Source organism: Photinus pyralis, unplaced genomic scaffold (genome assembly GCF_008802855.1).
Source record: "Photinus pyralis isolate 1611_PpyrPB1 unplaced genomic scaffold, Ppyr1.3 Ppyr1.4_LG9, whole genome shotgun sequence".
Classification (NCBI taxonomy): Eukaryota; Metazoa; Arthropoda; class Insecta; order Coleoptera; family Lampyridae; genus Photinus; species Photinus pyralis.
The window spans coordinates 9,918,032-9,945,683 of NW_022170878.1; the positions used below are offsets into that span (position 1 = coordinate 9,918,032).

Below are 27,652 nucleotides of genomic sequence, written 5' to 3' on the forward strand. Positions count from 1 at the left end.
CATTTTAGTTGAAAACATAAAACCCGGGAAGGGGGGGAGGCAGACCCGAGCTCAGCCACTCAGCAAGTATTATTTACTGGATACTATTGCATTTGGCTGGGACACCCCTCCCCCAGACCCCCGGAGCTGCCGGCCACCTTAAAACTTTCAAACCCAAGTGCTCTCACTTCTCATTTTAGTTGAAAACATAGAACCTGGGAAGGGGGGGGGGGCAGACACCCACCAGCATATGCGCAGGAATTAATGATGAAGCATTAATAATGCTGCTAATGACGAAAATAGACAGTTACAACCTTTCATTGCATCTCATATCTCGCACAGAGCAGGAATATTGCAATTAATAATTTCAATAATGAAAGAACAGTAAAAATCTAAATGTTATTAAATACACGGAAAATAAATGAAACGGCGACCTATTTATTATGGTATGCGGCGATTTTAGTGATCAGCAAGGATGAAGATGCAAAATCGTTCTTATTTACGGCAAATCCGCATGATGTTCAGTACGATTGCGGCAAAGTAGCTAATACAATACATGCGCAAAGCTGTGATGATGCGATCCTCGGGTGTTACTCTGTCTTTACTCACTGAAAATGTATTAAAATGTTATTGTGAAAAAGGTGTAATAAAAGTTCTGAAATAAAATTGAGCTGTTACAATTTTACTTCTTCTTTTTGTCTATAGTTGCTATAACGTAATTAATCAGGGGTGGTTCACCTCATAGAATTTTATATTAACATGCCTCGGCTGCTCGTCGGTTAATGATCCTCTTGTGGTCTCTTAAAGAAAGGGTAAAGGGATGTTCTCAACAATCCTTATTAAATGGTGAAATGGTTTTTAAGTACCTCTGCTACACTGTAAATGAGGGTTTGAGACGAAACAACCCTCTAAAGCAAATATTCAACTTTATAATATATACTCGTATATGCAAAAAAAAAATTTTCTTATAGAACGTGGCCTGTAGAATCCATAATTTCAAACAGTTCCAAGATCGGGCCACTAGATCGAAGGTTACAGCCCTTTGATTTTTTTGTCGAAATTGGTTTTTTGCCCTTAACTTTTGATTGAGACCTCTAATCGAAAAAGTACGAATCGTTTTGGATTCTACGCACCAAAATTAATAAGAAAAAGTTTTTTCCCGAGAAATTTTGGTGTAGTCGATTTTTGGTAAAAAAGGAAGGTTATACACTGCCTTTTTTTTGGCCCGAAGAAAAAATTGTCTCAGATCGACCGGAAAACATCAATGTATAATGCATCCGGTCAGGTGTTAAAAGAAAATGTAAAAATTGTATTTTTATAAGTACCCTGTACAATAAAAATAAACTGAACTGCGATACGTTATTCTTGATGCGCTTTCGTGGACTGGTTCCGCCATTGGATATGGTTCGGAACGCACGGACCGATTACAGAATTCCACATTAGTGGGCGGAACCTACTACATTAGTGATTACGTGCGGCTGACCTATATAAGCGTCCACCAAAACCACTGGCTATGACGCATAGTTTCCGAGATATAAGCGAAAAACCGCCCCCCCCCCTCCTCACTCCGGCTCATGGGCTACGGGCGGGGAGTTTTTATATGTACATCTAACAAAACAAAGTTATGAGGCCAAAAGTTGTGTTCCCAGCATTTATTTCCCTCTATACCTTTTCGTTGCCTGGCATAGTAGGCGTCATTGTATCTCGCACAGCGTGAAATTGGCGCAGGGATGTTGCAATTATTTATTTTAACAATGAAAGAATCCAAATGTTAGATAAACGGAGGATCGATTACTGAAACGGTGACCTGTTTTCTTATCGATCGCGTGACTAATACCATGTCCATTAAATTCATGAAAAAAGCACTTTACTTAGCAAGTAGAGTGTAGTAAAAGGTAGTTATTAAGTGCTGCTACAGTAAACACATTAGCGCATTATGTACCCACACAACATATGAGTTTGTTCGGTTTGTCACTCAGCACCTAACGATTCAGTGTTGTAATAAAAGTAGCACTACAATGAAAGTTACAACGTTTGCATCGTGCGTCATTTTTGTATCTTTTTTAAGCACCTCAATTAACATTTCACTGAAAAGTAGTCAGACATCCCCGAAGGTATGTGCAGAAAAAGTTATTCGAACGATTTTTGCAGACGAAACGCTTTACTATGTTTTCGAAAAAAGTGGTGACCTGTTACCGTTCAATATAAGAAACCCAAAGATTGTACTAAAAGTCAGTTATCCGATCCGTATCATGAAGAGGAAGGTTTCCGACAATTTCGTATTCGACGTCAGAAATTTAGATGATTTAGAAAGATGTGTTAACTATTTGCAATTCATAAACATATGGAATACGCATCGCCCCTTCAATGCAAGATTCCTTATTATAACCAATCACGTACAGCGCGTCGAAATGATTTTCGATTTACTCTGGAGTTATGGCATTGCATATGTGGCAGTTTTAATGATCAACAAGGATGAAGATGCAAAATCGTTTTTATATACGGCAAATCCGCATGATGTTCAGAACCATTGCGGCAAAGTGCCGAACAAAATTCGTGTGCAAAGCTGTGATGATGCGTTCATTGACACAATTCCGCGCACTATAAGAGATTACCATGGATGTTCTATAGAATTCGGTTCTACTGCCCGTGTGCCACATATCGATAAATTTAATCGCAGGACATTTACAATTCTCATTGCAGTTGAAATGTTGAATGCCTCTTTAGACAAACCTCAAAAGAATCACGCCAAGATCATAATAACTGATGGCCAATTAGTTTCCTCAATGAAAGGACGTTCTCATGTGAGTCACGTATATACACGGGACGTCATGGTGTGGGTAGTTCCGCCAACAAATGCCATTTCGGCATTGGAAATTTTAGCAATTAATTTTGACATGGAAGTTTGGATATCAGTGTCGGTGATTTTTGCATTATTTACCTTAACCTGGTACGTTTTGGGCAAATTCAAAACAAGCTTCAGTGAAATTGTTTTGAAGACTTTTGGGATCACGTTATCTGGAAGCACCAGTCGCAATACCAGACCTTCAAGACTAAACCTCGTAATTCTGTGCTACATTATATACAGTGTGCACATACAAACAGCGTACGTCTCGAACCTAATGCGCCTGATGACTTCACCTCCAACAAGGCGACCTACTCGCCATTTAAAGGAACTGCTAGAAGCTGATATTCCAATTTGTTTGGATTCCAGCGCCCTATACGTGATAAATGGACACATGTTGTACGATCTTAGGGAAATATACAAAAAGATACAGTTAAAGTCATGTCCCATCAAATCTTACGACCCTCGTGTGCTCCTGGAGACTTGGGGTACACGTCCAAATTTCTCTATCGCCACTCCATTGAGTACACTGCACGCACAGGCACTGAGTTTACGATTGCGTGCTCCAAATTACTTCATCGATAATCACATTTTACCTCCCTTGATTGAGACTTTTGCAGCAGCGAAAAGTAGTTCCATTATCGACAGCTTAAACATGATCATCGATAGATTGACCGAAAGCGGGTTGTACGATAAACTAGACAGAGATCGGAAATCATACGAAGACTTCAAAAAAAGGGAATTGCCGCAGGAAGACGACGTGGTGGCGCTATCTTTAGAGCACTTGAATGGAATTTTTATTATTTTCTGTTTTGGTTTGGTATTATCTGCAATGGCGTTTATCGGAGAACGGATTGCACATCGCTTTCTAGTGTTAATCTGCAAGTTGCACTTTACTCACTGAAAATGTTTTAAAATGTTATTGTTACAATAGAAGTTCTGAAATAAAATTGAACTAATACAAGCTGTAACGAGAGGGCGTTTTTATTCTATTAAAAAAGCGGAAGAATAAATTTTAAAGGTTAAATGCAGTCGAGGTTTCCGTCTTTTGTCATCTCTGCCGAGTCTATGAGAGACACCTTCGTTCTTAATTGTACATGTCGCCCCATGGCCGGGAAACAGTTTCGTTTTACGTGATAAAAAGGGGTCATATAAGGTTTCATATCCTAGGCTGTGAGTTCCTCTGAGGAGATAAGTAAATTTCTGCTGTATCAACGTTTTTTGTAGACCACCTTAGATTTGGCGAACCAATGCAATTTAACGGAGTATCTCCATTACTTTCCATCTTGAAATAGGCATTTTAAGTCAGTTTACTATAGAGAGGGGAGATGTTTACGTTTAAAGGAGTCCTAGTTCCCATTTCGGATTACTACAGCGACAGTGAGTTTTAATTTGTTTTTCACAACCCTTAGTGAAAGGTGGCGTGTAAAATTATTGACCGTTAGATTACCACCAAAGTGCCTTTTCCGTTAGGATTAAACACGCAAAGAAACAATTACGTCGTTCCGTGAATAAGTCAAACACCTCGTAATCGTATCGTGCTTCTGTATCTGTATCTTCTTTCGACCCCAAAATTGTGTACTGACCAAAAATCAGGCGGCATTAAAGATGTACCCCTGCAAGTGAGTTATCTGTGCTGTCAAGTTAAGGGTGCATCCCCAGCCATCACTCGTCAACTACACCACTGCACTGAATCATCTCCGTGAACTGTAAACCAACCCAGGTCTCCGCATCAGAAGAAAGGGCAGCACAAGGTTCGTTATCCAAATTGTATGATTTAAGTCGAAATAAATTACATTGCATAAATAAACTTTGAAAATGGTAGTTCACCGAATAAAAATAGAAATAGGCTGAGAAAAAAAGAACTTCCCAAATTAATATCAAATTGTGATCAAATCAAATCGTAACTCATTTATCGCACATAAATTCTAAACTCAAGAGCTTTGATTAGCGTAATCCCGCTCCGGCAAGATGGGTAGCCCGCCCCTGGTTTCGGGGTTTCGAGCCTACGTTTGAAAGTCGAAGACAATCACGGGATTAGGTGTCGTAGCTCAATTTTGACTACAGTTTTTACCACTCCCGTGACTGCTTCATTCACGGAGAAAATGTTAGTTAGAAACAACAAGTCAGTACATACATCAAACGAATCGGGAATTTCCACATATTAAAATTAAATGATCAAAACTTATATGAACGTTACTTCAGGGACAAAACCAAGTAATCAACATCAATAAACATAAATTAAGCAAGCATTACACCAAAAACGTAAACAATAGCATAACGATATCACATATGTGATTATGCATTGCGGTTAAACCAAGTAAATTTCAAAAACAAAGATTGAAACACACAAAAAATATAAAATGCGGCATACAAAACACAAATACCATATAAATAAATGCCTGCATTAAATAACACAAAATAACAAAAAACATTTATGGAGCGACGCGTTTACGACCGCCATTCAAGACAAGATGCCAAACGTGACCTCGTCCGTGCTGTTTAGATGGCGCAGGCAGCTTTTTCCCACCTAGAAATTGCATGGTTGCCAACTCTCAAAAATGTGTGCATTGTATATACAGGGTGGAACCTCTCAAACCATTCCATAAAAAAATGCTGTATCTATGGAGATGTTTACTTAAAATATCCTAATATTTGCCGTGCTTAGTTTTCTGTCAATGGGAACATCAAAAGTTAACTATTTCTACTATTGTTATTATCTTGGATGGTACAAGATCATTTTTTTTATGTATCAACCCTTGCAGCCAGATGTAAAACAAGTAAAGGAGCGAACCCCTTCCGCGAGTCCACAACAGACTTACAGTGAGAGTACTGACACGTGCCGACTGCCAGCGAAGATCGAGATAAAACGTGCCCGACTACACTCTACGGAACTTTCCGATTTTCGAGGATGCCTTTCGAGCTGCGGAATGCCCCCTGGACATTTATGCGTTCGACGGACCGGTTTCGTTCGGGTTTTGGCGATCGCGGAGTATTCGTGGACAATATTCTCGTGGTTTCGGAAGCATTTGAACAACACTTAGATGAAATATCGAATAATATACAGGGTGTTCCATTCAAAATGCAATTTTGGTACGTCAAAACACTGTATAATTAAAATTATGACTGTCTAGTAGACATTGAAGAACCCCAAAACTATTTTATATACTTTCTCCGGTAATCGACCGTTTCCAGACTTATCAGCGACCCTTTAAAGACGCCCCTTCGTACCAGATGCTTAAGTTAGACTTTAGTGAAAATGAATTACGTCGCAGCCATTCGAAGCACTCGTTTTCTCTTCTAGCACGAACGGAGGGCTACTGATAATTTCGTATGGTCTAACATCCACTGGGAATAATAATGTTCTTCTCACAAAAAAAGGCATTCTGGATGCGACAAGTAAAAACCCGAAAGATTGCCATAGGTGTCAACTAACAAATTTTGTTAACTGCCAAACGCAGACGACCTGATCAGAGCAATTATTGACCGCCTGGCGCCCGTTATTTATTCCACTGCGCATTCCCTGAACAATCTCAATTTTCTCGTTAAGTGGTGTTACGTCACCTCGCTATTTCAGTCAAGGGCGAGTCCGTGTGGTTCTAATGGCCTCGATTCACGTTAAGTCTGTGAAATGTTCGCGTGCGTAGCGGTGATCAGTTTCGCGGTACTTTTGGGAGTGGGCGACAGTGCGAAGATCTTGGGCGTCGTCCCAACACCCTCCATCAGTCACCAGGTGGTATTCCAACCGTTTTTCAGGGAGTTATCGCTCCGAGGACATGAAGTTACAGCGCTTACGACCGATCCAATGAGAGATCCCAAGCTCTCCAACCTGACCGAGATTGATCTGCACTTCTCGTACCGAATATGGAACGAGCACATCATGAAGAACGCGCTGAAGTTCAAGACCAACCCCATTGGAGCGACTATCGATTTTTACAAAAGTACAATCGACATACAAGACGAACAGTTGCGACATCCAAGCGTGCAGGCCCTGATCAGGGGCGAAGAGAAATTTGACCTCATAATCATCGAGTCGATTATGCCGGCACTCTTCGGATTTGTGCACAAATTCAAGTGCCCCTACATCATGATGTTCTCCCAGGAAGCGCCGAGCGATTATTACAAACTGATGGGCAATCCCACCCATCCCATTCTGTATCCCGATGCGATATTTCAATACGATCAACAGTTGCCATTCCCGCAAAGGCTCCTAGCCGTACTCACGATGCCCTTGTTTCCGCTCTTTGCGCGCTACATTTTCAGCATGCACGACCACCTGGTGCAAAATCACTTTGGCGATGACTACCCGAGCATCGTCGAGCTCATGTCGAAACCCGACATGCTCTTCGTCCACACCGACCAGATCTTCCACAAGGTGCGACCTCTCGTTCCCACCGTAATCCAAATCGGCGGAGGATCACACATGAGACCTATAAAACCTCTACCTTCAGTATAAGTAACCAAGCGACTTTTGGGCAATTCAGAGTTGTGCATTCCATGCCATGGATTCTTGAACAAAAAATTGAATGAGTGCGTCCGTTTAAAGAAAATCTTTGACTTTCTTGATCAAGAAATTTATTGAGTGCTTTTAATTAAAGAAAATGGCCGCGTTTTTTGCATTCGGACTCCATTTCATAGACTAAGAGTTCTCAAAAATAGGATACCTTTGACTTTCTTTAACGAGAAATTTAACGAGTGCGTCAATTTAAAGAACATAAGCACGAGTCCATGTCACGGAATTTTAAAGTTCTCAAAAGTAGCAGATCTTTAACTTTCTTGATCAAGAAATTTATTGAGTGCCTATAATTAAAGAAAATGGCCGCGTTTTTTGCATTCGCAGTCCATTTCATAGACCGAGAGTTCTCAAAAATAGGAAATCTTTGACTTTCTTAAACAGGAAATTTAATTAGTGCGCCCATTTAAAGAAAATAAGCACGAGTCCATGTTACAGAGTTTTAAAGTTCTCAAAAGTAGCAGATCTTTGACTTTCTTGATCAAGAAATTTATTGAGTGCTTTTAATTAAAGAAAATGGCCGCGTTTTTTGCATTCGGAGTCCATTTCATAGACTGAGAGTTTTCAAAAATAGGAAATCTTTGACTTTCTTAAACAGGAAATTTAACGAGTGCGTCCATTTAAAGAAAATAAGCACGAGTCCATGTCACAGAATTTTAAAGTTCTCAAAAGTAGCAGATCTTTGACTTTCTTGATCAAGAAATTTATTGAGTGCTTTTAATTAAAGAAAATGGCCGCGATTTTTTGCATTCGGAGTCCATTTCATAGACTGATAGTTTTCAAAAATTGGAAATCTTTGACTTTCTTAAACAGGAAATTTAACGAGTGCGCCCATTTAAAGAAAATACGCACGAGTCCATGTCACGGAATTTTAGAGTTCTCAAAAGTAGCAGATCTTTGACTTTCTTGATCAAGAAATTTATTGAGTGCGTCAATTTAAAGAAAATACGCACGAGTCCATGTCACGGAATTTTAGAGTTCTCAAAAGTAGCAGATCTTTGACTTTCTTGATCAAGAAATTTATTGAGTGCCTATAATTAACGAAAATGGCCGCGTTTTTTGCATTCGGAGTCCATTTCATAGACTGAGAGTTCTCAAAAATAGGAAATCTTTGACTTTCTTAAACAGGAAATTTAATGAGTGCGGCCATTTAAAGAAAATAAGCACGAGTCCATGTCACGAAATTTTAAAGTTCTCAAAAGTAGCAGATCTTTGACTTTCTTGATCCAGAAATTTATTGAGTGCTTTTAATTAAAGAAAATGGCCGCGTTTTTTGCATTCGGTGTCCATTTCATAGACTGAGAGTTCTCAAAAATAGGAAATCTTTGACTTTCTTAAACAGGAAATTTAATGAGTGCGCCCATTTAAAGAAAATAAGCACGAGTCCATGTCACGAAATTTTAAAGTTCTCAAAAGTAGCAGATCTTTGACTTTCTTGATCCAGAAATTGATTGAGTGCTTTTAATTAAAGAAAATGGCCGCGTTTTTTGCATTCTGAGTTCATTTCATAGACTGAGAGTTCTCAAAAAAAGGAAATCTTTGACTTTCTTAAACAGGAAATTTAATGAGCGCGTCCATTTAAAGAAAATAAGGCCGAGTCCGTGTCACAGAGTTTTAAAGTTCTCAAAAGTAGCAGATCTTTGACTTTCTTGATCAAGAAATTTATCGAGTGCTTATAATTAAAGAAAATGGCCGCGTTTTTTTTGCATTCGGAGTCCATTTCATAGACTGAAAGTTCTCAAAAATAGGAAATCTTTGACTTGCTTAAACAGGAAATTTAATGAGTGCGTCCATATAAAGAAAATAAGCACGAGTCCATGTCACGGAATTTTAGAGTTCTCAAAAGTAGCAGATCTTTGCCTCTCTTGATCAAGAAATTTATTGAGTGCCTATAATTAAAGAAAATGGCCGTGATTTTTGCATTCGGAGTCCATTTCATAGACTGAGAGTTCTCAAAAATAGGAAATCTTTGACTTTCTTAAACAGGAAATTTAACGAGTGCGCCCATTTAAAGAAAATACGCACGAGTCCATGTCACGGAATTTTAGAGTTCTCAAAAGTAGCAGATCTTTGACTTTCTTGATCAAGAAATTTATTGAGTGACTTTCTTAAACAGGAAATTTAATGAGTGCGTCCATATAAAGAAAATAAGCACGAGTCCATGTCACGAAATTTTAAAGTTCTCAAAAGTAGCAGATCTTTGACTTTCTTGATCAAGAAATTTATTGAGTGCTTATAATATTATTTGCAAGAATAAGCTCAATTTTCGCAGGAGTTGAAGAACAAACTGGACAACGCGGAGCACGGATTCGTATACTTCAGCCTGGGCTCGAACGTTAAAAGCAAAGATCTTCCGCCCGAACTGCTCGGCACGATACTGTCGACCTTCGCCGAATTACCCTACACCATCCTATGGAAATTCGAAGGGGCCCACCTCGACGGATTATCCGACAACGTAATCACCTCGCCCTGGTTGCCTCAGCAGGACGTCTTACGTAAGCGACATTTTCTTCGAACGCAATCACATCGCCTTTGCAGGACATCCGAACATCAAACTGTTCATAACCCAGGGCGGGCTGCAGTCGCTGGAGGAGGCGATGTATTCCGGCGTTCCGATTCTTGGTGTGCCATTTTACGGAGACCAAACGGGGAACGTGAAGCGAATGGAGATTGGAGGCACCGGGTTGATCGTCGATTACGCGACGGTGACGAAGGATGAATTTAAGGCAAAAATTTTGGAGGTGGCCCAAAATACGAGGTACCTGGGATCGATGCCGGTTCTTAGGCTGAAAGATTCCGTTGTAGGTTTCGAAACAAAGCGAAAGAGCTGGCGGCTTTGGCCCAAGACCAACCGATGACTGGACTGGAACGAGCCGTCTGGTGGACCGAGTACGTGATACGCCACAAGGGAGCATCACACCTACGCAGCCCTCTGTTGGACGTACCTTGGTATCAATATCTGCTTCTGGATGTACTTGCTGTGATAGCGAGTGTGATGGTGATTGTTGGTCTTCTTGTGTTTTACATCGTTCGATGGTTCATTGGTTTGCTAACCTGCCGAAGGAAGAAAAACGAAAAAAAAATTCAATAGAATTATTTATCACTGGTTCGTCTATCTGTCTGTCTGATCCAAATAAAACCAAAAACAGTTTTTCCAAAATTTTTCCCACAGAAAATGTGAAAAATCCTGTGAGCTGACAATAAAAACGTCATTAACATTTATTTACAACAGGAACTGGCTCCGCCCCTTTCGGAACGACAATATTAATTAACCCTTCATAGCTAGGCTGCAACCTGTAGGCAAACTTCGCATACTGCCTCCTACGCAACGCCTCCTCCACCTCCTTCTGTTGCAACGCGATTTCCAAAACCTCCTCTTTGCTCAACGCCTCTAATCTCCGCCTGGGAATTTTCACCACGCAACACTCGGCGCCATTCACCTAAAATCGAATGGGATAACAGTCCATCTCGAAGACCCACCGCATACCTGACAGATGAGATCTAAACCGTAGTCGTAATCGACGACTGGCCAACTCTGTTCGAAGACGCCCTTGTCCCACCGCACCTCCCTGCTTAGACGGTTCTCGGCGGAGGCGTACGCCTCCCACAGCTCGGACGCGAAGTGCGGCGCCATCGGAGCGATGATAATCAGCTGGTCGCCCAGCGCGCGCTCAAACTGCAAACTGCGCGCGAAGAGCGCCGGCGGTACCTTCTGAAAGCTAGGGGTTAATCGATCGTGCGCCACCTCGCGGCTTACCCTCAAACTGTTCGTCAGTCCCTGCATTTTCGATATGACCACGTTGAATTGGTAGGCGGCGTTGAAATTAAAGTTGGCACCCTTGACGTAGTAATTTCGGGAGTCGAAAAGGTAATCGTCGTGTCGCTTGAACTCCTCGTCGCCGATCGTGGGCGGTGGCGACTGGCGGTAACTAAGGAACTCCTGTACGGTCAGCCAGAGGCGTTTTTGCCAGTTTAAAACTCCCGGGAACGCTGCGCTTACGGCGACGGTTTAGTAAACGAACGGCGCGCATGCGTACAACTTACTGCTACTGTTCCAGTTGCGGTGTGACGTAGGCGCGACGTCGGCCAATGTTAGAAGGCGAGTGGTGTCGACCCCGTACTCTTCGAACATGTTTGAGGGGTCGACGCCGTTGTACTTCGATTTGCTCATTTTCTCCCATGTTACGACCACCGCTTCATTTGTGTCTTTGTGAATCGCCTTGTGCCGTTTTGCATCTGGAATGGACTAAACCGTTTTTCTAATTTTTTGAATTTATTAAACTTTTTGATTTGCAATTTTTGCGTAACCCTAATTTTATACTTCTTTGCTGAGGAAAAATACTTTTCTGAACATTTGCTAGGGTTTTTTAATTGTTTCTGTATTTTTCAAATATTCCAAATATTTTTAATTTTTGGTATTTTTAATATTCACATTTTTCGATTTTTTTAATTTTTCGAATTCTTCGGTCCTTTTCAAAACGTGCATTTTATTTAAGAAACAAAAAGATTTTAATTAATCCACTTGATCGAGCTATAAAATTAAGCTCGAAAATTTTTACAAGCTCTGAAAAGTATTTTTTAATGTCTTCCTGAACTCAAAACCACAGCATTTCCGTTAATAATTTTTTTTCGGCGCCGAAAAAGTTCACCAAATTATTACAGATGCCTCGAGTTCGAGGGGCGAAACTTTTCCGATGGTCCGCTACCCCGACATAATTCGATGAGTTCACCCTTATAACGTTCAGCCCTAAACTCTATCGAAAAAGAAAGGTGTAAGTGACCCTTAGCACTAAGACCTTACTTTATAGGGGAAGAATGTAGGACCGGGGGTCTGCCCCAGTAATTTGATCTAAATTTTTAAAACGTTATATGTAGGTAGGTGCGGAACCTCTTTTTGTTTTGCTTGAACGCTTTGCTTTTTCTTCTTTGTAAAATTTGAAATGCACAATTTGTTATTTTTTTAAATAGCCTAGTCTCTCTCTCTCTCTCTCTCTCTCTCTCTCTCTCTCTCGCTCTCTCTATACAGGGTGTTCATGACCAGGGTGAATAAAGAAATATAACATCCGTTAACATTTACATACCTACAATTTGTACTCGATCACCATGTACATATTGCCCACTTCCTTTAATCCGAAAGCTCCTCCCCATGACCATTCCTTGTACCAATAATCGCTTGAAAGGCTCTTTCTCAGGAAGCAGGCCCAACGAGTACAAAAAATGACTAACAAACCGCGCGTAGTACAAATGGAGTGTCGCTGAAGAACGTGTCGATTAGCCGACGCAAAACAATCTTTAAACAAACCGTGCTCTTTTCCACCAACGTACAAGTCGACAGGCATCATGGTCCTCGCTCTCTCGACATCGAACATGCCGTCCTTTTTCACGTTTAGGTAGCGCAAGTAGTACCAGGAGCTGTCGACGAAAGTGTCCATCGTGTCGGTTTCTCGTCGCGCCTTCGATCCGCACTTGGGGCACGGCGTGTTGACCCAATCGGACTCGTCGGCCAAACACCTGCCGGTCAGCTTGGGAAGCTCGACCGGCAGTTGGGATACGGGAACCGGCCCGCACGTTTCGCAGTGGACGATGGGAATCGGCGTTCCCCAGTACCGTTGCCTGGATATGAGCCAATCGCGTAGCTTCGCGCTGGTCCAGTACCCGCCGGCGCCCAACTCGCGCGCCCTGTCGCACACGACCGCAACGTCGATCGGCGAATCTCGCGAGTCGTATGCGATTTTGAAACGGTCGCAAAATTCCCGATCGCGCTCGGAGCTTATCGGTAAGCCGATGCGAGTGTCACAACCTTCGTGGTAGTCGACCAGATCGGTTACAAAGATCGGTAGTGAGTCGCCGTTAAATGGATTAGTCGCGGTGAGTTCGAGTCTTTTCGTGCCGGGGGTAAGTGGCGCCCCTTCGTGCCGCGCGAGCGAGTGTCCTTGTGAAACTGCGACGAATTTCGCGCAGGTCACTCGCTCGGGGTGGGGTGTCCACAGGCGAAGAGGGTCGTGATTAACGATCGGAAAATCGAACGCGACCCCATTACATTCCCCGATCCAGTGTTTTTGTATTTTAATAATGTCGTGCCAGTCTCTAAGTGCGGGGTCGTCGAGTCCCTCGTAGAGGTCACGAGCGAAGCGCGTTGTACGCACAAACCACTGTTTCAGTAGCTTTCGTTCAATTTTAGCGCCCGAACGCCACGATCGCTGGTTTTCGTCGACCTGTTCGTCCGCGAGCACCGTCTGATCGACCGGGTCCCAATTAACGTGCGCCTCCTTTTGGTACACGAGCCCGTTGTCGTACAACTTGAGGAATAGGTCCTGCGTCCACTTGTAGTAATTTTTATCGCAGGTCGCCAACTCGCGGTTCCACTCGAAGGTACAGCCGAGCTGACGCAGCTGCTCCTTCATGTGGGCGATGTTTTGCTCGGTCCATTCGTCGGGTGCCACCTTCCTTTCGATCGCCGCGTTCTCCGCCGGAAGACCGAACGCATCCCACCCAATAGGATGTATTACCTAAATGGACCATGTTATCAGTTTTTCCTAGAAAATCTTCCAAAAGGGGTTGCAAAGTTTCCGAGACACAGTGTTTTATATAGAATATTTTCCAAGAACCCCCCCCACACACACACCTCTCTCAAGAAAGAAAGAAATGAACATTCAATCTTCTTTTTTCCCTTTTCAAAAATTATGATGGTATGGATCGACAATACCAAAGGGGGGGTCTGGGGGGTATGGAATAACACCCAGGAAAGAAGATAAATTTCCCTACAACTGTCATAAGTCCTTATTATACTGGGGGTATACCCGATGATATGTTCTGCCTCAAAACGTTCTGCCCTAAGGACTCTTTCTTCAACTCTTTTCAAAAATCATGGTGGTATGGATCGACAATACCAAAGGGGGGATCTGGGAGGTATGGAATAACACCCAGGAAAGGAGATAAATTTCCCTACAACTGTCATAAGTCCTTAGTATACTGGGGGTATACCCGATGATATGTTCTTCCCCAAAACTTTCTGCCCTAAGAACTCTTTCCTCAACTCTTTCAGAAATCATGACGTTATGGATCGACCTCGGGATCAACAATACCACACCATATCCTCAAGAAAGAGACGCAAAGATAAATCGAAACAAAACACTTCTGAAACAAATAATAAAAGAAGACGACTGTTTATTAAAGACATGACTCCCTTGTCGGAAGTACAAGTGCGGCCACTCGGGGACTAACTCACATTTTTACCGTTCATACGTTGAAATCGGGCGATCGTGTCGCTAATCGTATACACGCGTACGTGGCCCATGTGCATATTTCCGGAGGGATACGGAAACATCGAGAGCACGTAGTACTTTTCCAGCGCGGACTTCTCGTCGTACTCTCTAAACTTTAATCGCGACTTCCAGCGCTTCTCGATCTCGTGCTTGACCTCGGGCGTAAGATCGTCGTTCTAAAAAAGTGCGCGTAACCAAACTATGTAATCCTGCGATTCCTACCAATAGGCGGTTTCCGCTCAACAAACGCGAGCGAATAATTAACGGGCCCTTATAAGTCTTCGCCACTAATCGCTGCAGTTTCAAAATCATGGCGTAACCTCACTTTTGATGTAGGTCCCCGGTAATTCATGAAGCCCGAAGTTTTTTTGGGAGGTATTACGCTTATTTAAGCGTGTACTGCTGTTTTTACGTTAAATTATTTGCACATTTTAATTTAAAAAAACTCTAAAATTGTCCACCCACGTACAACTACTTTTAATACAGCTGAACTACTATCCTTGAATAGAAGAACTAATCGCAAATAAAAGAACTACTTTGCATAATTAAAGCTAATACACAGGGTGCTCTCAAATAAAGTAGCAAAAATGTTCAGCTTGATGAGTGTTCAAAAGCCTTCAAGATCAATTGAGATTGAGACTCATTATAAAAATCTTCAAAAGCTTTAACCGACTTAATATTCGAGTCGCGAAGAGTTTTTAGTGCGTTTAAAACGTATCATTATCCCTGAAAAAGTTTCAAGAGTCACAAAAATAATTTCAACAGCATTTAACAGCCTTCTAGAGTGTTTTAGTCTTTATTAATTAGCGCATTCTAAACGAGCCTTGAAGTCTTAATCTTTAAGGATTTTTAAAGGTGTTACGAGGAATGCTTCAAAACTATTAGGATTTCAAGGGTCGCCCAAACCATTCTGTGCGCATTTCTCGGGTTTCCGGAACTCCAAGTAAACTCCCGCGCATCCTAGAGGTCCTTCGATAGAAACTGCCCTTACTAACCTCCCTCTCCCAATTCCGTTATAACTTATAAAAGGCAAAGGAAACAAAAATACTCGATGAACTACATTTTTGTGATATTTTCATTAGGTGGTCTTGTTGTAAAGTTTTCGCTAGGATGCGTTATGTAGGAGATATATTGGCGAAAAACTGAAGAAAGTCCGAAAGTGTTGAGGATTTTGGGGCATCAGCTCCTGACTCCTCGTTTTCAAGGCCCCACCTAGAAGAATACTTGCCAATCCTGCTACTTCATCTTGGTCACGGGCCTGTTTCGTTACCCTGCCTCTTTACCTACACTCCCGTTTTCTGCAACGGCAGAAGTTTGAAATTAAGATTTAAAGATAACAAGCCAACATCGTCAATATAGGACACGTACTATTTATTTCATGGTTGTGTAACTTAAAATAATCTGATATCACGATCATAATAACAAAACACTTGAAACAAAAATAGTTATCTATGTAGTACCTTATCATTTGGTAAAAATTCCATTGTATAGACCACTACGCATATTTTTGCATAGTTCATCGAATAAAAATAAAAATAGACCGAGGAGAAAAAAAGAGCTTCCCAAGAAAAGCCAGTTACCAAATTCTTGACTGAATAGCTTCCTAGGTCAAATCGAATATAAAAAAAGAAGTTTTTCAGTTTTTTACATCCTTAATGTCTAAAGTACACTGCCAAAAGTCATATTAATTTTCTGTATGCGCCGCTTTATTTACTATCTTTTAAAAAGTGCCCAAAGCCCCAAATTGGAAGGTGCGTCAAAATTGCGTTGCTACAGACGGGTGTGGAACTATGAAATCAGTAGTAATTATTTCGGGTTTAAGCATTTGAGTGTAACCCAGGACGCACAAGCGCTTACGTGCATGCTAATCAGTTTGTGAACGCAGAAATTAAATCAGATGAAATTTGCACATGGACCTCTTGTCAAGAAGAAAATTAAGCGACTGTTTCCATTAACTTTAATGTCATTAGATGGCTTTTAATGAAACGCTTCTACGAATAAAACCCAAATTAGAACGTATTTCAGTAACAAACACTTCAAAGGTATAAGATAATCTGTGATGAACGAAATTCGATAAGATTCCGCGCCTCTTGAATGTGCTATAAAAGCGCGACCTTTCCGTTGTGAAACATATACAGAATTGAAAATGATCAAACTACTACTCGTGACTGTTCTCGTAATGGCATTAGTTGGCATGGTTGTAGGAAGCCACTGTCGTTGTATTTCGGGATTACCGAACTTAAAAGTAAAATTTTACCTAAGGAATTACCTAGACGATAAACTAAATTTCAATAATAACCCGTTCAAATTGAGCTTATGGCAATGCTCATTTTTCGCCAATAAAAAAGGGTGGTGACCAACAGAGGAGCCAGCCCATATTTCTCAATCAATCATCCGAAATTTCCAATCCAAACAATAGTAATAGTATTGTAGTGTACTTAATCCCCAGGTTTTACACTAACTTCACACTACAAAAACACGGAAATAGTCAACCCGGCAACGTTTAAAAATGGCCACCCGAATGACTATTCTCTCCTAAACAAGATCCCGCTTAAATTTGAAACCTGGCACGTGATCAAACATCTAAGGCAGGACCCTCTTACGCAGGACCGCCCAGACAATTTCAGGGGCCTGGGACAAAGTAAATTTTGGGGCCCTGTTTTGGAATAGAAAAAATTTCAAAGAAAATGTTATTTTAGAAATTTACTGGCATATGTTATGTTCTACAATCTACAATTGGTTATAAACACTACTATTACTACTTGTTTATTATGCCGACAAGTGATTTACCGCATTATTTTACCGAGAACAGCCACATGTTGTCATTTTCTATTCTTCGCAAAAAATCATCAGCCGTACAAATGAAAATGTGGCAACGGCAACTCTATTGCTGTTTCATTCATCCTCACAGATCCACGGCCAACACGGGGGCCCTTTGAAATCGGGGGCCTGGGGCAAATCGCCCCAGTTGTCCCCCCCTCTGGGCGGCCCTGCTCTTACGTACGTTAGTTGTAGACAACGCTTTGACCTGAAGCACAGTAGGGAAGAAACGTAAAATAAAGCACTCAAATTGTGAAAACTTTGTTTAATAATGATCGCAATTATTAAAATTGTGAATGATCGGAAATTTAAGTCGAAATAAATTACATTGCAAAACTAAACTTTGAAAATCGTAGTTCACCGAATAAAAATAGAAATAGGCTGGAAAAAAAGAACTTACAAATAAAAAAACCAACCGTCAAATTAATATTAAATTGTGTAGTAAAATTAATTGCTTGTAATGATGTGAATGCGTAACATCAAATTATAACATCACAAAAAGTAGCAGGTAAACTTCAAGAGGTAACATTATAGGGGTTAAAAACAAATTTTGGGAATTATGGGTCAGGTAAGCAGGAACCAAGATTCTAAGAAAGGGTGAAATACACAGGATGTGACTCATCTTTGGTGCAATAAAGTCCTTTTGTTAAAAGCAAGATGGAAAATTACATGACCTTGTAGGCAAATTTAACAAAACAAGATATGTGGAAATTATCGAATCGCCACTCATTTATCGCACATAGATCTAAACTGAAGAGCTTTGATTAGCGTAATCTCGCTCCTGCAAGATGGGTAGCCCGCCCCTGGTTTTGAGCCTACAGTTGGATGTCGAAGACAATCACGGAATTAGGTGTCGTACTTCAATTTTGACCACAGTTTTTACCACCCCCGTGACTGCTTCATTCACGGAGAAAATGGTTAGTTACAAACAATAAGTCAGTACATACATCAAACGAATCGGTAATTTCCACATATTAAAATAAAATTATCAAAACTTATATGAATGTTACTTCAGGGACAAGACCAAGTAATCAACATTAATAAATACAAATTAAGCAAACATTACACCAAAAACGTAAACAATTACAAACAATAGCATAACGGTATCACACATGATTCTGCATTACGGTTAAACCAAGTAAATATCAAAAACAAACCTGCATGAAATAACACAAAAGAGCAACAAACATTTATGGAGCGACGCGTTCACGACCGCCATTCAACACCAAATGCTAAAGATTTGTCTTTATAGGGAATAAAGTTATTATTATTATTATTAAACGTAACTCCCGTTCGTGCTTTTTAGATGGCGCAGGCAGCTTTTCCCACGTTAGAAATTGCATAGTTGCCAACTCTCAAAACTGTATGTATCGTCGCAAGTTGTATATACAAGGCGGAATTAAAAATTAACTGTAAGAATGACATATTTCCACATCGAGGAAGGAATTGTAAATAAAAGGTTAGTTGTAAATTTTGTATTATTTTGTAAATTTCAATCGACAGCTGTACGATTCGTTGTAAACTTGTAAAAAGGAAATTTGACCTATTGTATCATTACAGTTAAAACTTTAACTGGGAGATTCTAAAGTTGTCGTGAACCATTTAAAGTATTGTTCTTTTAATAAATGCGTATTGTTATCAAAAGGAACTCCTGAATTTGTCAACCAGTCCAATTAGCGAGCGCTCGGGAAAAGTCCTCATGAGCGGAAAAAAACGCCCGCGAGCGGAAAAAGCATGGAAAAAGCGCTCAGGAACAGAAAAAAACGCTCGCGAGCGGAAAAACGTTTTTAGGAAGAACGTATCACCAAGGGGTCATGATAAAGATATAAGGAAGTGAAAGACAAGCAAAGATAACCTTAAAAGTCGTCCAGAGGGAAGGGACGTAAAAGAATCGCGGGAAAAAGAATAGAAGGGACGTGATGTCTTCATAAAGAATGCGTGAAGAGGCGAGGTTCGTGTAAAGAAAGGTGTGGTCTGATAATGCAAAAAATACATAAAGAGGAAACACCTAACGTTGGGAATCGCAAGGAAAAATGAAGGGAGCCAGTGGAAGAGTGAGTGAAAGCGATCTAAAGGAGGCGTCAATACAGTCTTGTAATGGAGGGGGAGGGGACGCGCTGGATTATTTGAGAAAAGCGTGAACGACAGGTAGGTGGAGAAAGAGGCGCTGAAAATGATGGAGAAAAAAACCTTGAGGGCGCAGTAAAGAAAAAGTGAAGAAAAATATTGAAATGAGAGAAATGGAAGGCTATCATGATGAATTATATCTCAAGGACGTGTAAGAAAGGATTGTAGGAGACAGGATGCGTAGGAAAGGGGTAAAATAGATGTAAAAGCGATCTTGAAGGTGACGTTTAAGAGATTTGAAGGAAGAAAATAACATGGGATTCTTGTAGGTAGTTTGGGCAGCCAAATCTAGGGAGAAGTTCTCCTAAAATTACTGTATATTTATTTAAATTGTAATAGCATACAACACATTTGTCCAATAAACATACAATAATAAAATCTACTTAAAATTAAATTTTAACACGCTAATTAATCAATTAATCTACTCTTTTTTGAGCTTTAGAAAAACTGCTGCAACTTCTTTTTTTTACCACTTTCAACGAATTTACAATTTAGCGATGGATAGAAAAATTTCTTAGCAATTAATCTTAAAATTATGGTCTTAAAAAAATACAAAAAATCTACAAAATACAAATGTTGTTACAATTTGTCTTGTCTTCTTTAAGCTAATGTTAGTTTTGTTGTTGTCGTGATGCAATGTGGAATGAGTACAATGAATATAGAAAATGCAAACGCTACTTGGGGTAATAATTTCGTACATTAAAGACTGCACTAACATGTACAAGTCGCAGAGGGCGGCCCCATTTCATGACGGCGCGCCGTCTGTCACTTCGCAAACATACAACTGCTTACAATAAAAAATCTAGCTATTTATTTATACAAATATCCCTTACGATAACGAAATATTTTTGTCCAATACATTAAATTACAAAATGAGAAGTGAAACGGAAGCTACGTAAGTCGATTTATAAAAAACGGTTAAATATAAAATGACTCTTAAAACTACAACTTGCACGAACTTTCTTGAAAATCATAACTGTTCGATTTTAGGACATGGGGGACATAGAAAGATTTGGAAACTTACAACCTCTTCATTTACCCTCCTTCTCTTTGTTCTCCTCTATATCCTTCTCCTTCTCCTGCTCCTTTTCTTTTTCATCAGCCTGCAAGATATTTCAAATTACTTAAATTCCAATTCAAATCTTTCAGCTTCAGTATATCTAGATATAGCGGGAAGGAAAACAAGCATTTATTCTACACAAGCCCAAAAAATGGGTTAAAAATGATAGGGAATGATTTTTTATTTTAATTGTCGACCGTCTGCGTGCGGGGTAATATGTGAAGATAAGCTTTGTAAGCCTTTCTCGCATTCAGGGATTCTTTTATGTGCGCCGATTAAATTTTTGTCTTTGTCAATCAATTGTGTTTATTCGAATCCAAAGTGCGACCCAGATAGAAGTTTCATGCCAATTTATTTCAGGTGTTAATCAAAATTTGTCTAATGAATCTGAATCGATGACCACCGAGTCATCTTGTGAGTGGCGCAGTGCCCGCATGCCATTGCACACAGTAATATCTAGATGTAGCATGTAGCGAGAAGGAAAACAAGCATTTATTATACACAAGCCCAAACAAGGGTTAAAAATGATAGGGAATGATTTTTTTATTTTAATTGTCGCCCGTCTGCGTGCGGGGTAACATGTGAAAATAGGCTTTGTAAGCCTTACTCGCTTTCAGGGATTCTTTTATATGCGCCGATTAAATTTTTGTCTTTGTCAATCAATTGTGTACTGGTTCAAAAGTTACAGCCCTTTGAATTTTTTTTCGAAATTGGTTTCTAGTCTATAACTTTTAATTGAGAAGTCTGATCGAAAAAGTACGAATTGATTTGGATTCTACGTACCCAAATTAATAAGAAAAAGTGTTTTAACGAGAAATGTTGGTGCAGTAGATTTTTGGTAAAAAAGGAAGGTGCCTTTTTTTGAGCCCCGAAGAAAAAAATTGTCTCAGATCGACCCGGAAAAAATTTTTCTAATAGAATGTGGCCTGTAAAATCCATAATTTCAAACAGTTCCAAGATTGGGCTACTGGTTCAAAAGTTACAGCCCTTCGAATTTTTTTTCGAAATTGGTTTCTAGTCTATAACTTTTGATTGAGAAGTCTGATCGAAAAAGTACGAATTGATTTGGATTCTACGTACCCAAATTAATAAGAAAAAGTGTTTTCCCGAGAAATTTTGGTGTAGTCGATTTTTGGTAAAAAAGGAAGGTTAATCACTGCCTTTTTTTGAGCCCCGAAGAAAAAATTGACTCAGATCGACCCGGAAAAAAATTTTTCTTATAGAATGTGGCCTGTAGAATCCATAATTTCAAACAGTTCCAAGATTGGGCTACTGGTTCAAAAGTTACAACCCTTTGAATTTTTTTTCGAAATTGGTTTCTAGTTTATAACTTTTGATTGAGAAGTCTGATCGAAAAAGTACGAGTTGTTTTGGATTCTACGCACCCAAATTAATAAGAAAAAATGATTTCTCGAGAAATTTTGGTGTAGTCGATTTTTGGTAAAAAAGGAAGATTATACACTGCCTTTTTTTGAGCCCCGAAAAAAAATTGTCTCAGATCGACCCGGAAAAAGAATTTTCTTATAGAATGTGGCCTGTAGAATCCATAATTGCCAATTTATTTCAGGTGTTAATCAAAATTTGTCTAATGAATCTGAATCGACACCGAGTCAACTTGTGAGTGGCGCAGTGCCCGCATGCCATAGCACACAGTAATATCTAGAAATAGCGGGAAGGAAAACAAGCATTTATTCTACACAAGCACAAAAAAGGGTTAAAAATGATGGAGAATGATTTTTTATTTTAATTGTCGACCGTCTGCGGGCGGGGTAATATGCGAAAATAGGCTTTATAAGCCTTTCTCGCTTTCAGGGATCTGAATCGCACACAGTAATATGTAGTAAACCTGCACACGCTCCACTGAAAGTTTTTTTTTACTGTACGTTACTGTAGTCAACGTCTTTTTATAGAGAGAATGAAAAAAGGAGGGGGTCTGCTAACCTTTTCCTTTTCAATATCCTTATCCTCGGGCTCCATTTCCTTATCGCCCTCCTTCTCCTCCTTGCAGCCCTCCTTATCCTTACCCTCGTCCTCGACCGGCTTGGGAAGGTGCGAGTTGAGGTCGAGAGTCGCGCAGATATCGTCCCAGTCGGGGAAGCAGCGCTCCTTCATGCGATTCACCAGCCCGACCAAATTGGGACAGTGCTCCGTCATGTAGTCGCGAAGCGGGTAGCTGACCTCCTTGTCGATGAAGTAGATCTGAGCGAGATTCGAGAAGGCGACGACGTCCAACTGCAAACCGACAACGTTTAACGAGAGCTTGCGAGTATCAACGAAAAGCCTACCGTCGTGGGCTCGTCGCCGAAGAAGAAGGGTTTGTCGGCGAGCATGTCGGAGAGCACCTTGAGATCGCCCTGTCCGAATTCGTTGATTTCGTCGGCGGAGTGGACGCCCATCCCTTGCGCCTTCACCTTCTTTGAGCCCTGTAACCACTAACGCGTCAATATATAATTAAATCATCTCGTAACAACACAACACTGGAAAAAACATGCACTCTACCACATCACCGCTCATACTACAGGATGCAAGTAGTTGCATTTGAATTGTAACCCGACCAACATGCAGATGAGTGCTGCGTCTCTTTGCAAAATCGTGGAGCGAACGCAAATTATCTAAATCTTGAACGCATAAGAGAACGCAAAACAGTTGCGCTTAAGATACTAATTGCCCGAAAATTACAGTTGTAGCGCCTAAATGACTAGAGATCAATGCAAGTTTGACGAAATCTACAAACAGAGCCCATAATTATTTAAAACGCGTGACAATTGCGCTACATAAACGCTTAATTAATTAAGCAAATATTGAGAACGCAAAAGAAAGTAGGTGATTGGCTCATAATTGGGGCTTCTTCAGCTACAGGTGTTTATGTGGTATTGATCGGGAGGACTACTCATGCCATGCTTATAAGAAATAAGTGGCGATATAACGGAGCACCCTCTACGTATTTCAAGCACAGAATCCGTCGTCGATCCTTACCTTGCGTCCGAACGCGAATTTAAAGAGAAAGTTAAGGATGCCGTTCGGTATTCTCGTCCCAAGGGCGTGCTGCAAGTTTACTTTGTACCCCTTGAGGACCTGATCGGGAAATTTGGTGCGCCACCACATGACGACCCACACGAGGTGATTTTCGACCATCGAAATCGTCGCGTGCGCGATGTTGCGCTGTTCGGCGGAGAGCGCGGCGTCCAGATCGTTGTTGAACTTCTGCGTCAGCTCCTTGATGATGATCTGGCTGTCGGCGATCTCCTCGCCGTTCAGTTCGATGAAGGGCAGCTGCCCCTTTTTGGAGCGGAATTTCATTTTGTGATCCACATTCTGTAAAAGACGCAACGGTTTAGTAACGTGCCGCAAGAGGGTGGTGCGTAAGGGAAAGGGCCTGGGGTTGTTGCTATGGTAACAAGTCAGACACCCGAATGAAGGGCAGGCGCGCGTCTGGAAGGGGTGTTGACCCCCATCGGTACAACAGCACCGAATGTATTGATCACGGAATCTATGCCAGTGGTTTTGGGCATTTTTCGACGGACTAGGCCCAACTAAAGCGTCGAGTTGACGGTTGGCTAATTAATTAGCGACTTAGCGTTAACGTTAATAAATGGCTTCCGTAGACACGAGACCAGAACTTCTCAGGTATACACATTACGTGAGCGGTAGGGAAAGTACGTCCCCTGCGCATTGCATGTATTGAATTACTTACACACCCCTACGCTGAAGAACGCCACAATTCAGCTCAAATAACAGTTATTAGATAAATTCGGTTTTAAACAAAAGGGCAAGGCGCTTTAGGGGTCGTTATTGTATAAAGCCGAATACAATGGACAATGGCAGAGGCTACACATTCAAATCACAATAAGAGATTATGCCGAACTCATCGTAACAGCATAATCGGAAATGCACTCGCCTTCGGCTCGCTCGGCACAAACCTAGGCAGAGAGAAGTCCGATGGCGTAAGTAAATTTACACCAAACTCGCCTTCGGCTCGCTCGCCGCTGGTCCTATCTTTTTTCGAAGGTTGAATAACAGATACCCCATCAGACCTCTACCCTGCCTAGGTTGGTGCCAAACTCGCCTTCGGCTCGCTCGGCAATCATTAAAACAAAAGCCGAATTTAAAATAATCGAGACTAGTTCGACTAGAATGACTGAAACGAGTTCTAATTTGACACATCGAATTTGCAATATGCCGTTTGGTTTCGGCCATGATCCTGCTACTTCGCCATAATTTATCAGTCGCAGTAGTCGAACAATTTTTGATTTATTTATTTCGAATTCGAAGCCAGGCAAAAAAGTAATGGTTTTAAAGCTAGTGCCGAGCGAGCCGAACAGGCAGAGTAGAGATCTATTGCGAGCCAAAGGCGGGTTTGGTACTAATTTACTTACCCCATCGGACCTCTACTCTGCCTAGGTTTGTGCCGAACTCGCCTTCGGCTCGCTCGGCACTAGCTTTAAAACTACCACCTTTGTCTGTCCTCCGCTCTATTGTCCGGTGAACGTACAATGGACGTTCATATCTATAATTCGCAACCCTAAATGATGCATTAAGGATGGTACCTTGTACAGTCACTGGATGTGACTTATGGGTGTCCAGTAATACTCCATTTTTGTGCCAAATGTATAATCCACTAGATGTCCATTGGATGACTAGCAGACTAGGTACGTAATTTGGACGTACAGTGCGTGTTCAAATTATCCACCCAAGGACATACAGTGTATGTCCATTGTATAGTTTTGTGTTACTAATTCTCTATTTACTCTATTCACCGTAGATACTTGCTGAATTGTAAAAATGCTGCGTGTACAATAATTTTTCAATGCACAGTAGAAACAGTAAAAATAACTCTGCCTAGACTGACGAGATTAAAGTCTCACGAGACAGGCAATTGCATGAGATTTGTCCAAATTTGCCTCGTAGTGGAAACACACCACGAGATAATTGTTTCATGAGATCCTACCATCGTGGACACTTACCTGAAAAGAGAACCATGGTATTTCTTTGGGGGTAATCCATATCCCCCCAGATCCCCCAGTGCTACGTTCTCCAAATAAGATCTAAAATGATCATGGAGATGTTCAAGGGCAGTAAACGCTTTGGAGGGGAAAATAGTACCGGGGGGTCTGCGGTATGAAACACTCCCCAGGAAAAAAACTACTTCTTTTTTAAGACACACGGCACCAAGGGATCTGAATACGGAATACTTTTCAAGAGAGAGGCCCATTAAATTCCCGGGGGGGGGTATGTCGAGGGGGTATGTCGAGGGATCTAAAGGTTTTAAGGGGAAAAGTGGCAGGAGGGGAGGTTTGGAATCCCCCCCACCCCCATAAAAAGACTTCTAATTTTGTAAGAGAGAATGAGAAGAAAAACAACAGCAAGAAACCTGGTGAGTACGAAATACTCTTCACCAGAGGAACCTCTGAACAGCATTATGCGGGTCACTCTGTAATTGGGCGCAAGCCTGTTGAGGGCCCGGAACAAGAGAGAGAGAGGGAAAAGTCCTGAGGAGGGGGGATATTCCGTACCCCCCACACCGCCCGGTGCTACGTTCCCCAAATAAGACGTTTAGAGAGCCAAATATTCTCCTGATCATGGAGACATTCAAGTTCTGTACACATATTGGCGGGGAAAGTAGTCCCGGGAGGTGTGGGGAGTATGAAAAGAGGGCCATCGAATATCCTGATGCCATAAATATTCGCGGAAACAATTCCGTGCATTTCTACGATTGTAAAAAATCCCAAAAAACATTCAACAAAATAACGAGGTGAGGTGGCGCAGCCGACGAAACCGAAACTATATCCTCTTGTTGAGTCAAATGGTGGCATAAATATTTAAAAACTTCACTAAAATAATCCGTTAACTTTTTATCTTTTGCGAGCAAGGCCACAGAAATTTCTAAGACAGCGAGGCGAGGCGACGCAGCCGCGGAAGCCGAAGTATTTCCTCGTGTTGAGCCAAACGATGCCATAAATATTTAAAAGCTTCACTAATATAATCCCCCCCCCCCCCCAGAGAAAAAACCTCTTATTTTTTAACGGAGGACCTGGGTGGAAAGGAATACTCTTCAGGAAAGGTCTTAGATTTCTAAGAGAGGACCATCGAATTTCCTGGGGTATTCCACACCCCTCAGAGGTACGTTCTCAAAATAACACGTTTAGAGATCATGGAGATGTGTAAGGGCTGTCAAGTGCAAACGTTTTGAAGGGGAAAGTAGTACGGGGAGCTCTGGGGGATCCCCCCCCCAAGAAGAAGACCCCTCAGACCACCCCTTGCTTCGTTCTCCAAAAAACACGTTAGAGATCTAAATAGTCTCAAGATCATGTTGACGTTCAAGTGCTGTAAACGTTTTTTAAGGAAAAGTAGTACCGTGGGGTTTGGGGGGCAGGGAACACTCCCCAAGAAAAAGAAAAGGCCATAGATATCTAAGAGAGGGCCCTCGAATTTACTGGGTGGTATTCCATATCCCCCGATGGGGGGTACAGTATCAGAATCATGGAGATGTTCAAGTGTTGTAAACGTTTTGTAAGAAAAAGTAGTACCGGGGGGGTTTGGGGGGTAGGGAATACTCCCCAAGAAAAAGAAAAGGTCATAGATTTCTAAGGGAGGGCCATCGAATTTAGTGGGCGATATTCCATATCCCCCGATGGGGGGTACAGTATCATGATCATGGAGATGTTCAAGTGTAGTAAACGTTTTGTAAGGAAAAGTAGTACCGGGGGGGTAGGGAATACTCCCCAAGAAAAAGAAAAGGTCATAGATTTCTAACAGAGGGCCCTCGAATTTACTGGGCGATATTCCATATCCCCCGATGGGGGGTACAGTATCATGATCATGGAGATGTTCAAGTGTTGTAAACGTTTTGTAAGGAAAAGTAGTACCGGGGGTTTGGGGGTAGGGAATACTCCCCAAGAAAAAGAAAAGGTCATAGATTTCTAAGAGAGGGCCCTCGAATTTACTGGGCGATATTCTATATCCCCCCATGGGGGGTACAGTATCATGATCATGGAGATGTTCAAGTGTTGTAAACGTTTTGTAAGGAAAAGTAGTACCGTGGG

General features: G+C 41.3%; 3 protein-coding genes and 1 long non-coding RNA gene across 5 annotated transcripts; 2 read left to right on the forward strand and 2 right to left on the reverse strand.

Moving 5' to 3' along the window:
- The first annotated feature begins 6,400 nt into the window (after positions 1-6,400).
- On the forward strand, positions 6,401-10,488 carry LOC116180302 (UDP-glucuronosyltransferase 2B1-like). Of its 2 annotated transcripts, none has more exons than XM_031500214.1 (4): positions 6,401-7,274; positions 9,610-9,832; positions 9,876-10,095; positions 10,143-10,488. In XM_031500214.1, the coding sequence occupies exons 1-4, from the start codon at positions 6,456-6,458 to the stop codon at positions 10,426-10,428; spliced, it is 1,548 nt and encodes a 515-aa protein (XP_031356074.1). In that variant the 5' UTR covers positions 6,401-6,455; the 3' UTR covers positions 10,429-10,488. The 2 variants fall into 2 exon arrangements, with proteins under 2 accessions (XP_031356074.1, XP_031356075.1); XM_031500215.1 differs by having other exon boundaries at positions 6,401-7,199.
- LOC116180301 (probable leucine--tRNA ligase, mitochondrial) lies at positions 10,421-16,802 on the reverse strand. The gene is made up of 8 exons (XM_031500213.1): positions 14,825-16,802; positions 14,566-14,778; positions 12,640-13,846; positions 12,419-12,592; positions 11,382-11,573; positions 11,095-11,327; positions 10,825-11,049; positions 10,421-10,777 (listed from the first exon to the last, which is right to left on the reverse strand). Exons 1-8 carry the CDS (start codon positions 14,912-14,914, stop codon positions 10,550-10,552), a joined length of 2,562 nt encoding a protein of 853 aa, XP_031356073.1. The 5' UTR covers positions 14,915-16,802; the 3' UTR covers positions 10,421-10,549.
- Positions 16,803-18,489: 1,687 nt separating this feature from the next.
- Positions 18,490-19,898, forward strand: LOC116180304. The gene is made up of 3 exons (XR_004147105.1): positions 18,490-18,881; positions 19,068-19,769; positions 19,819-19,898. It is a non-coding gene; the product is annotated as an uncharacterized LOC116180304 (long non-coding RNA).
- On the reverse strand, positions 19,849-23,948 carry LOC116180303 (failed axon connections). The gene is made up of 4 exons (XM_031500217.1): positions 23,586-23,948; positions 22,895-23,032; positions 22,551-22,841; positions 19,849-20,652 (listed from the first exon to the last, which is right to left on the reverse strand). The coding sequence occupies exons 1-4, from the start codon at positions 23,907-23,909 to the stop codon at positions 20,581-20,583; spliced, it is 825 nt and encodes a 274-aa protein (XP_031356077.1). The 5' UTR covers positions 23,910-23,948; the 3' UTR covers positions 19,849-20,580.
- Positions 23,949-27,652: the final 3,704 nt, after the last annotated feature.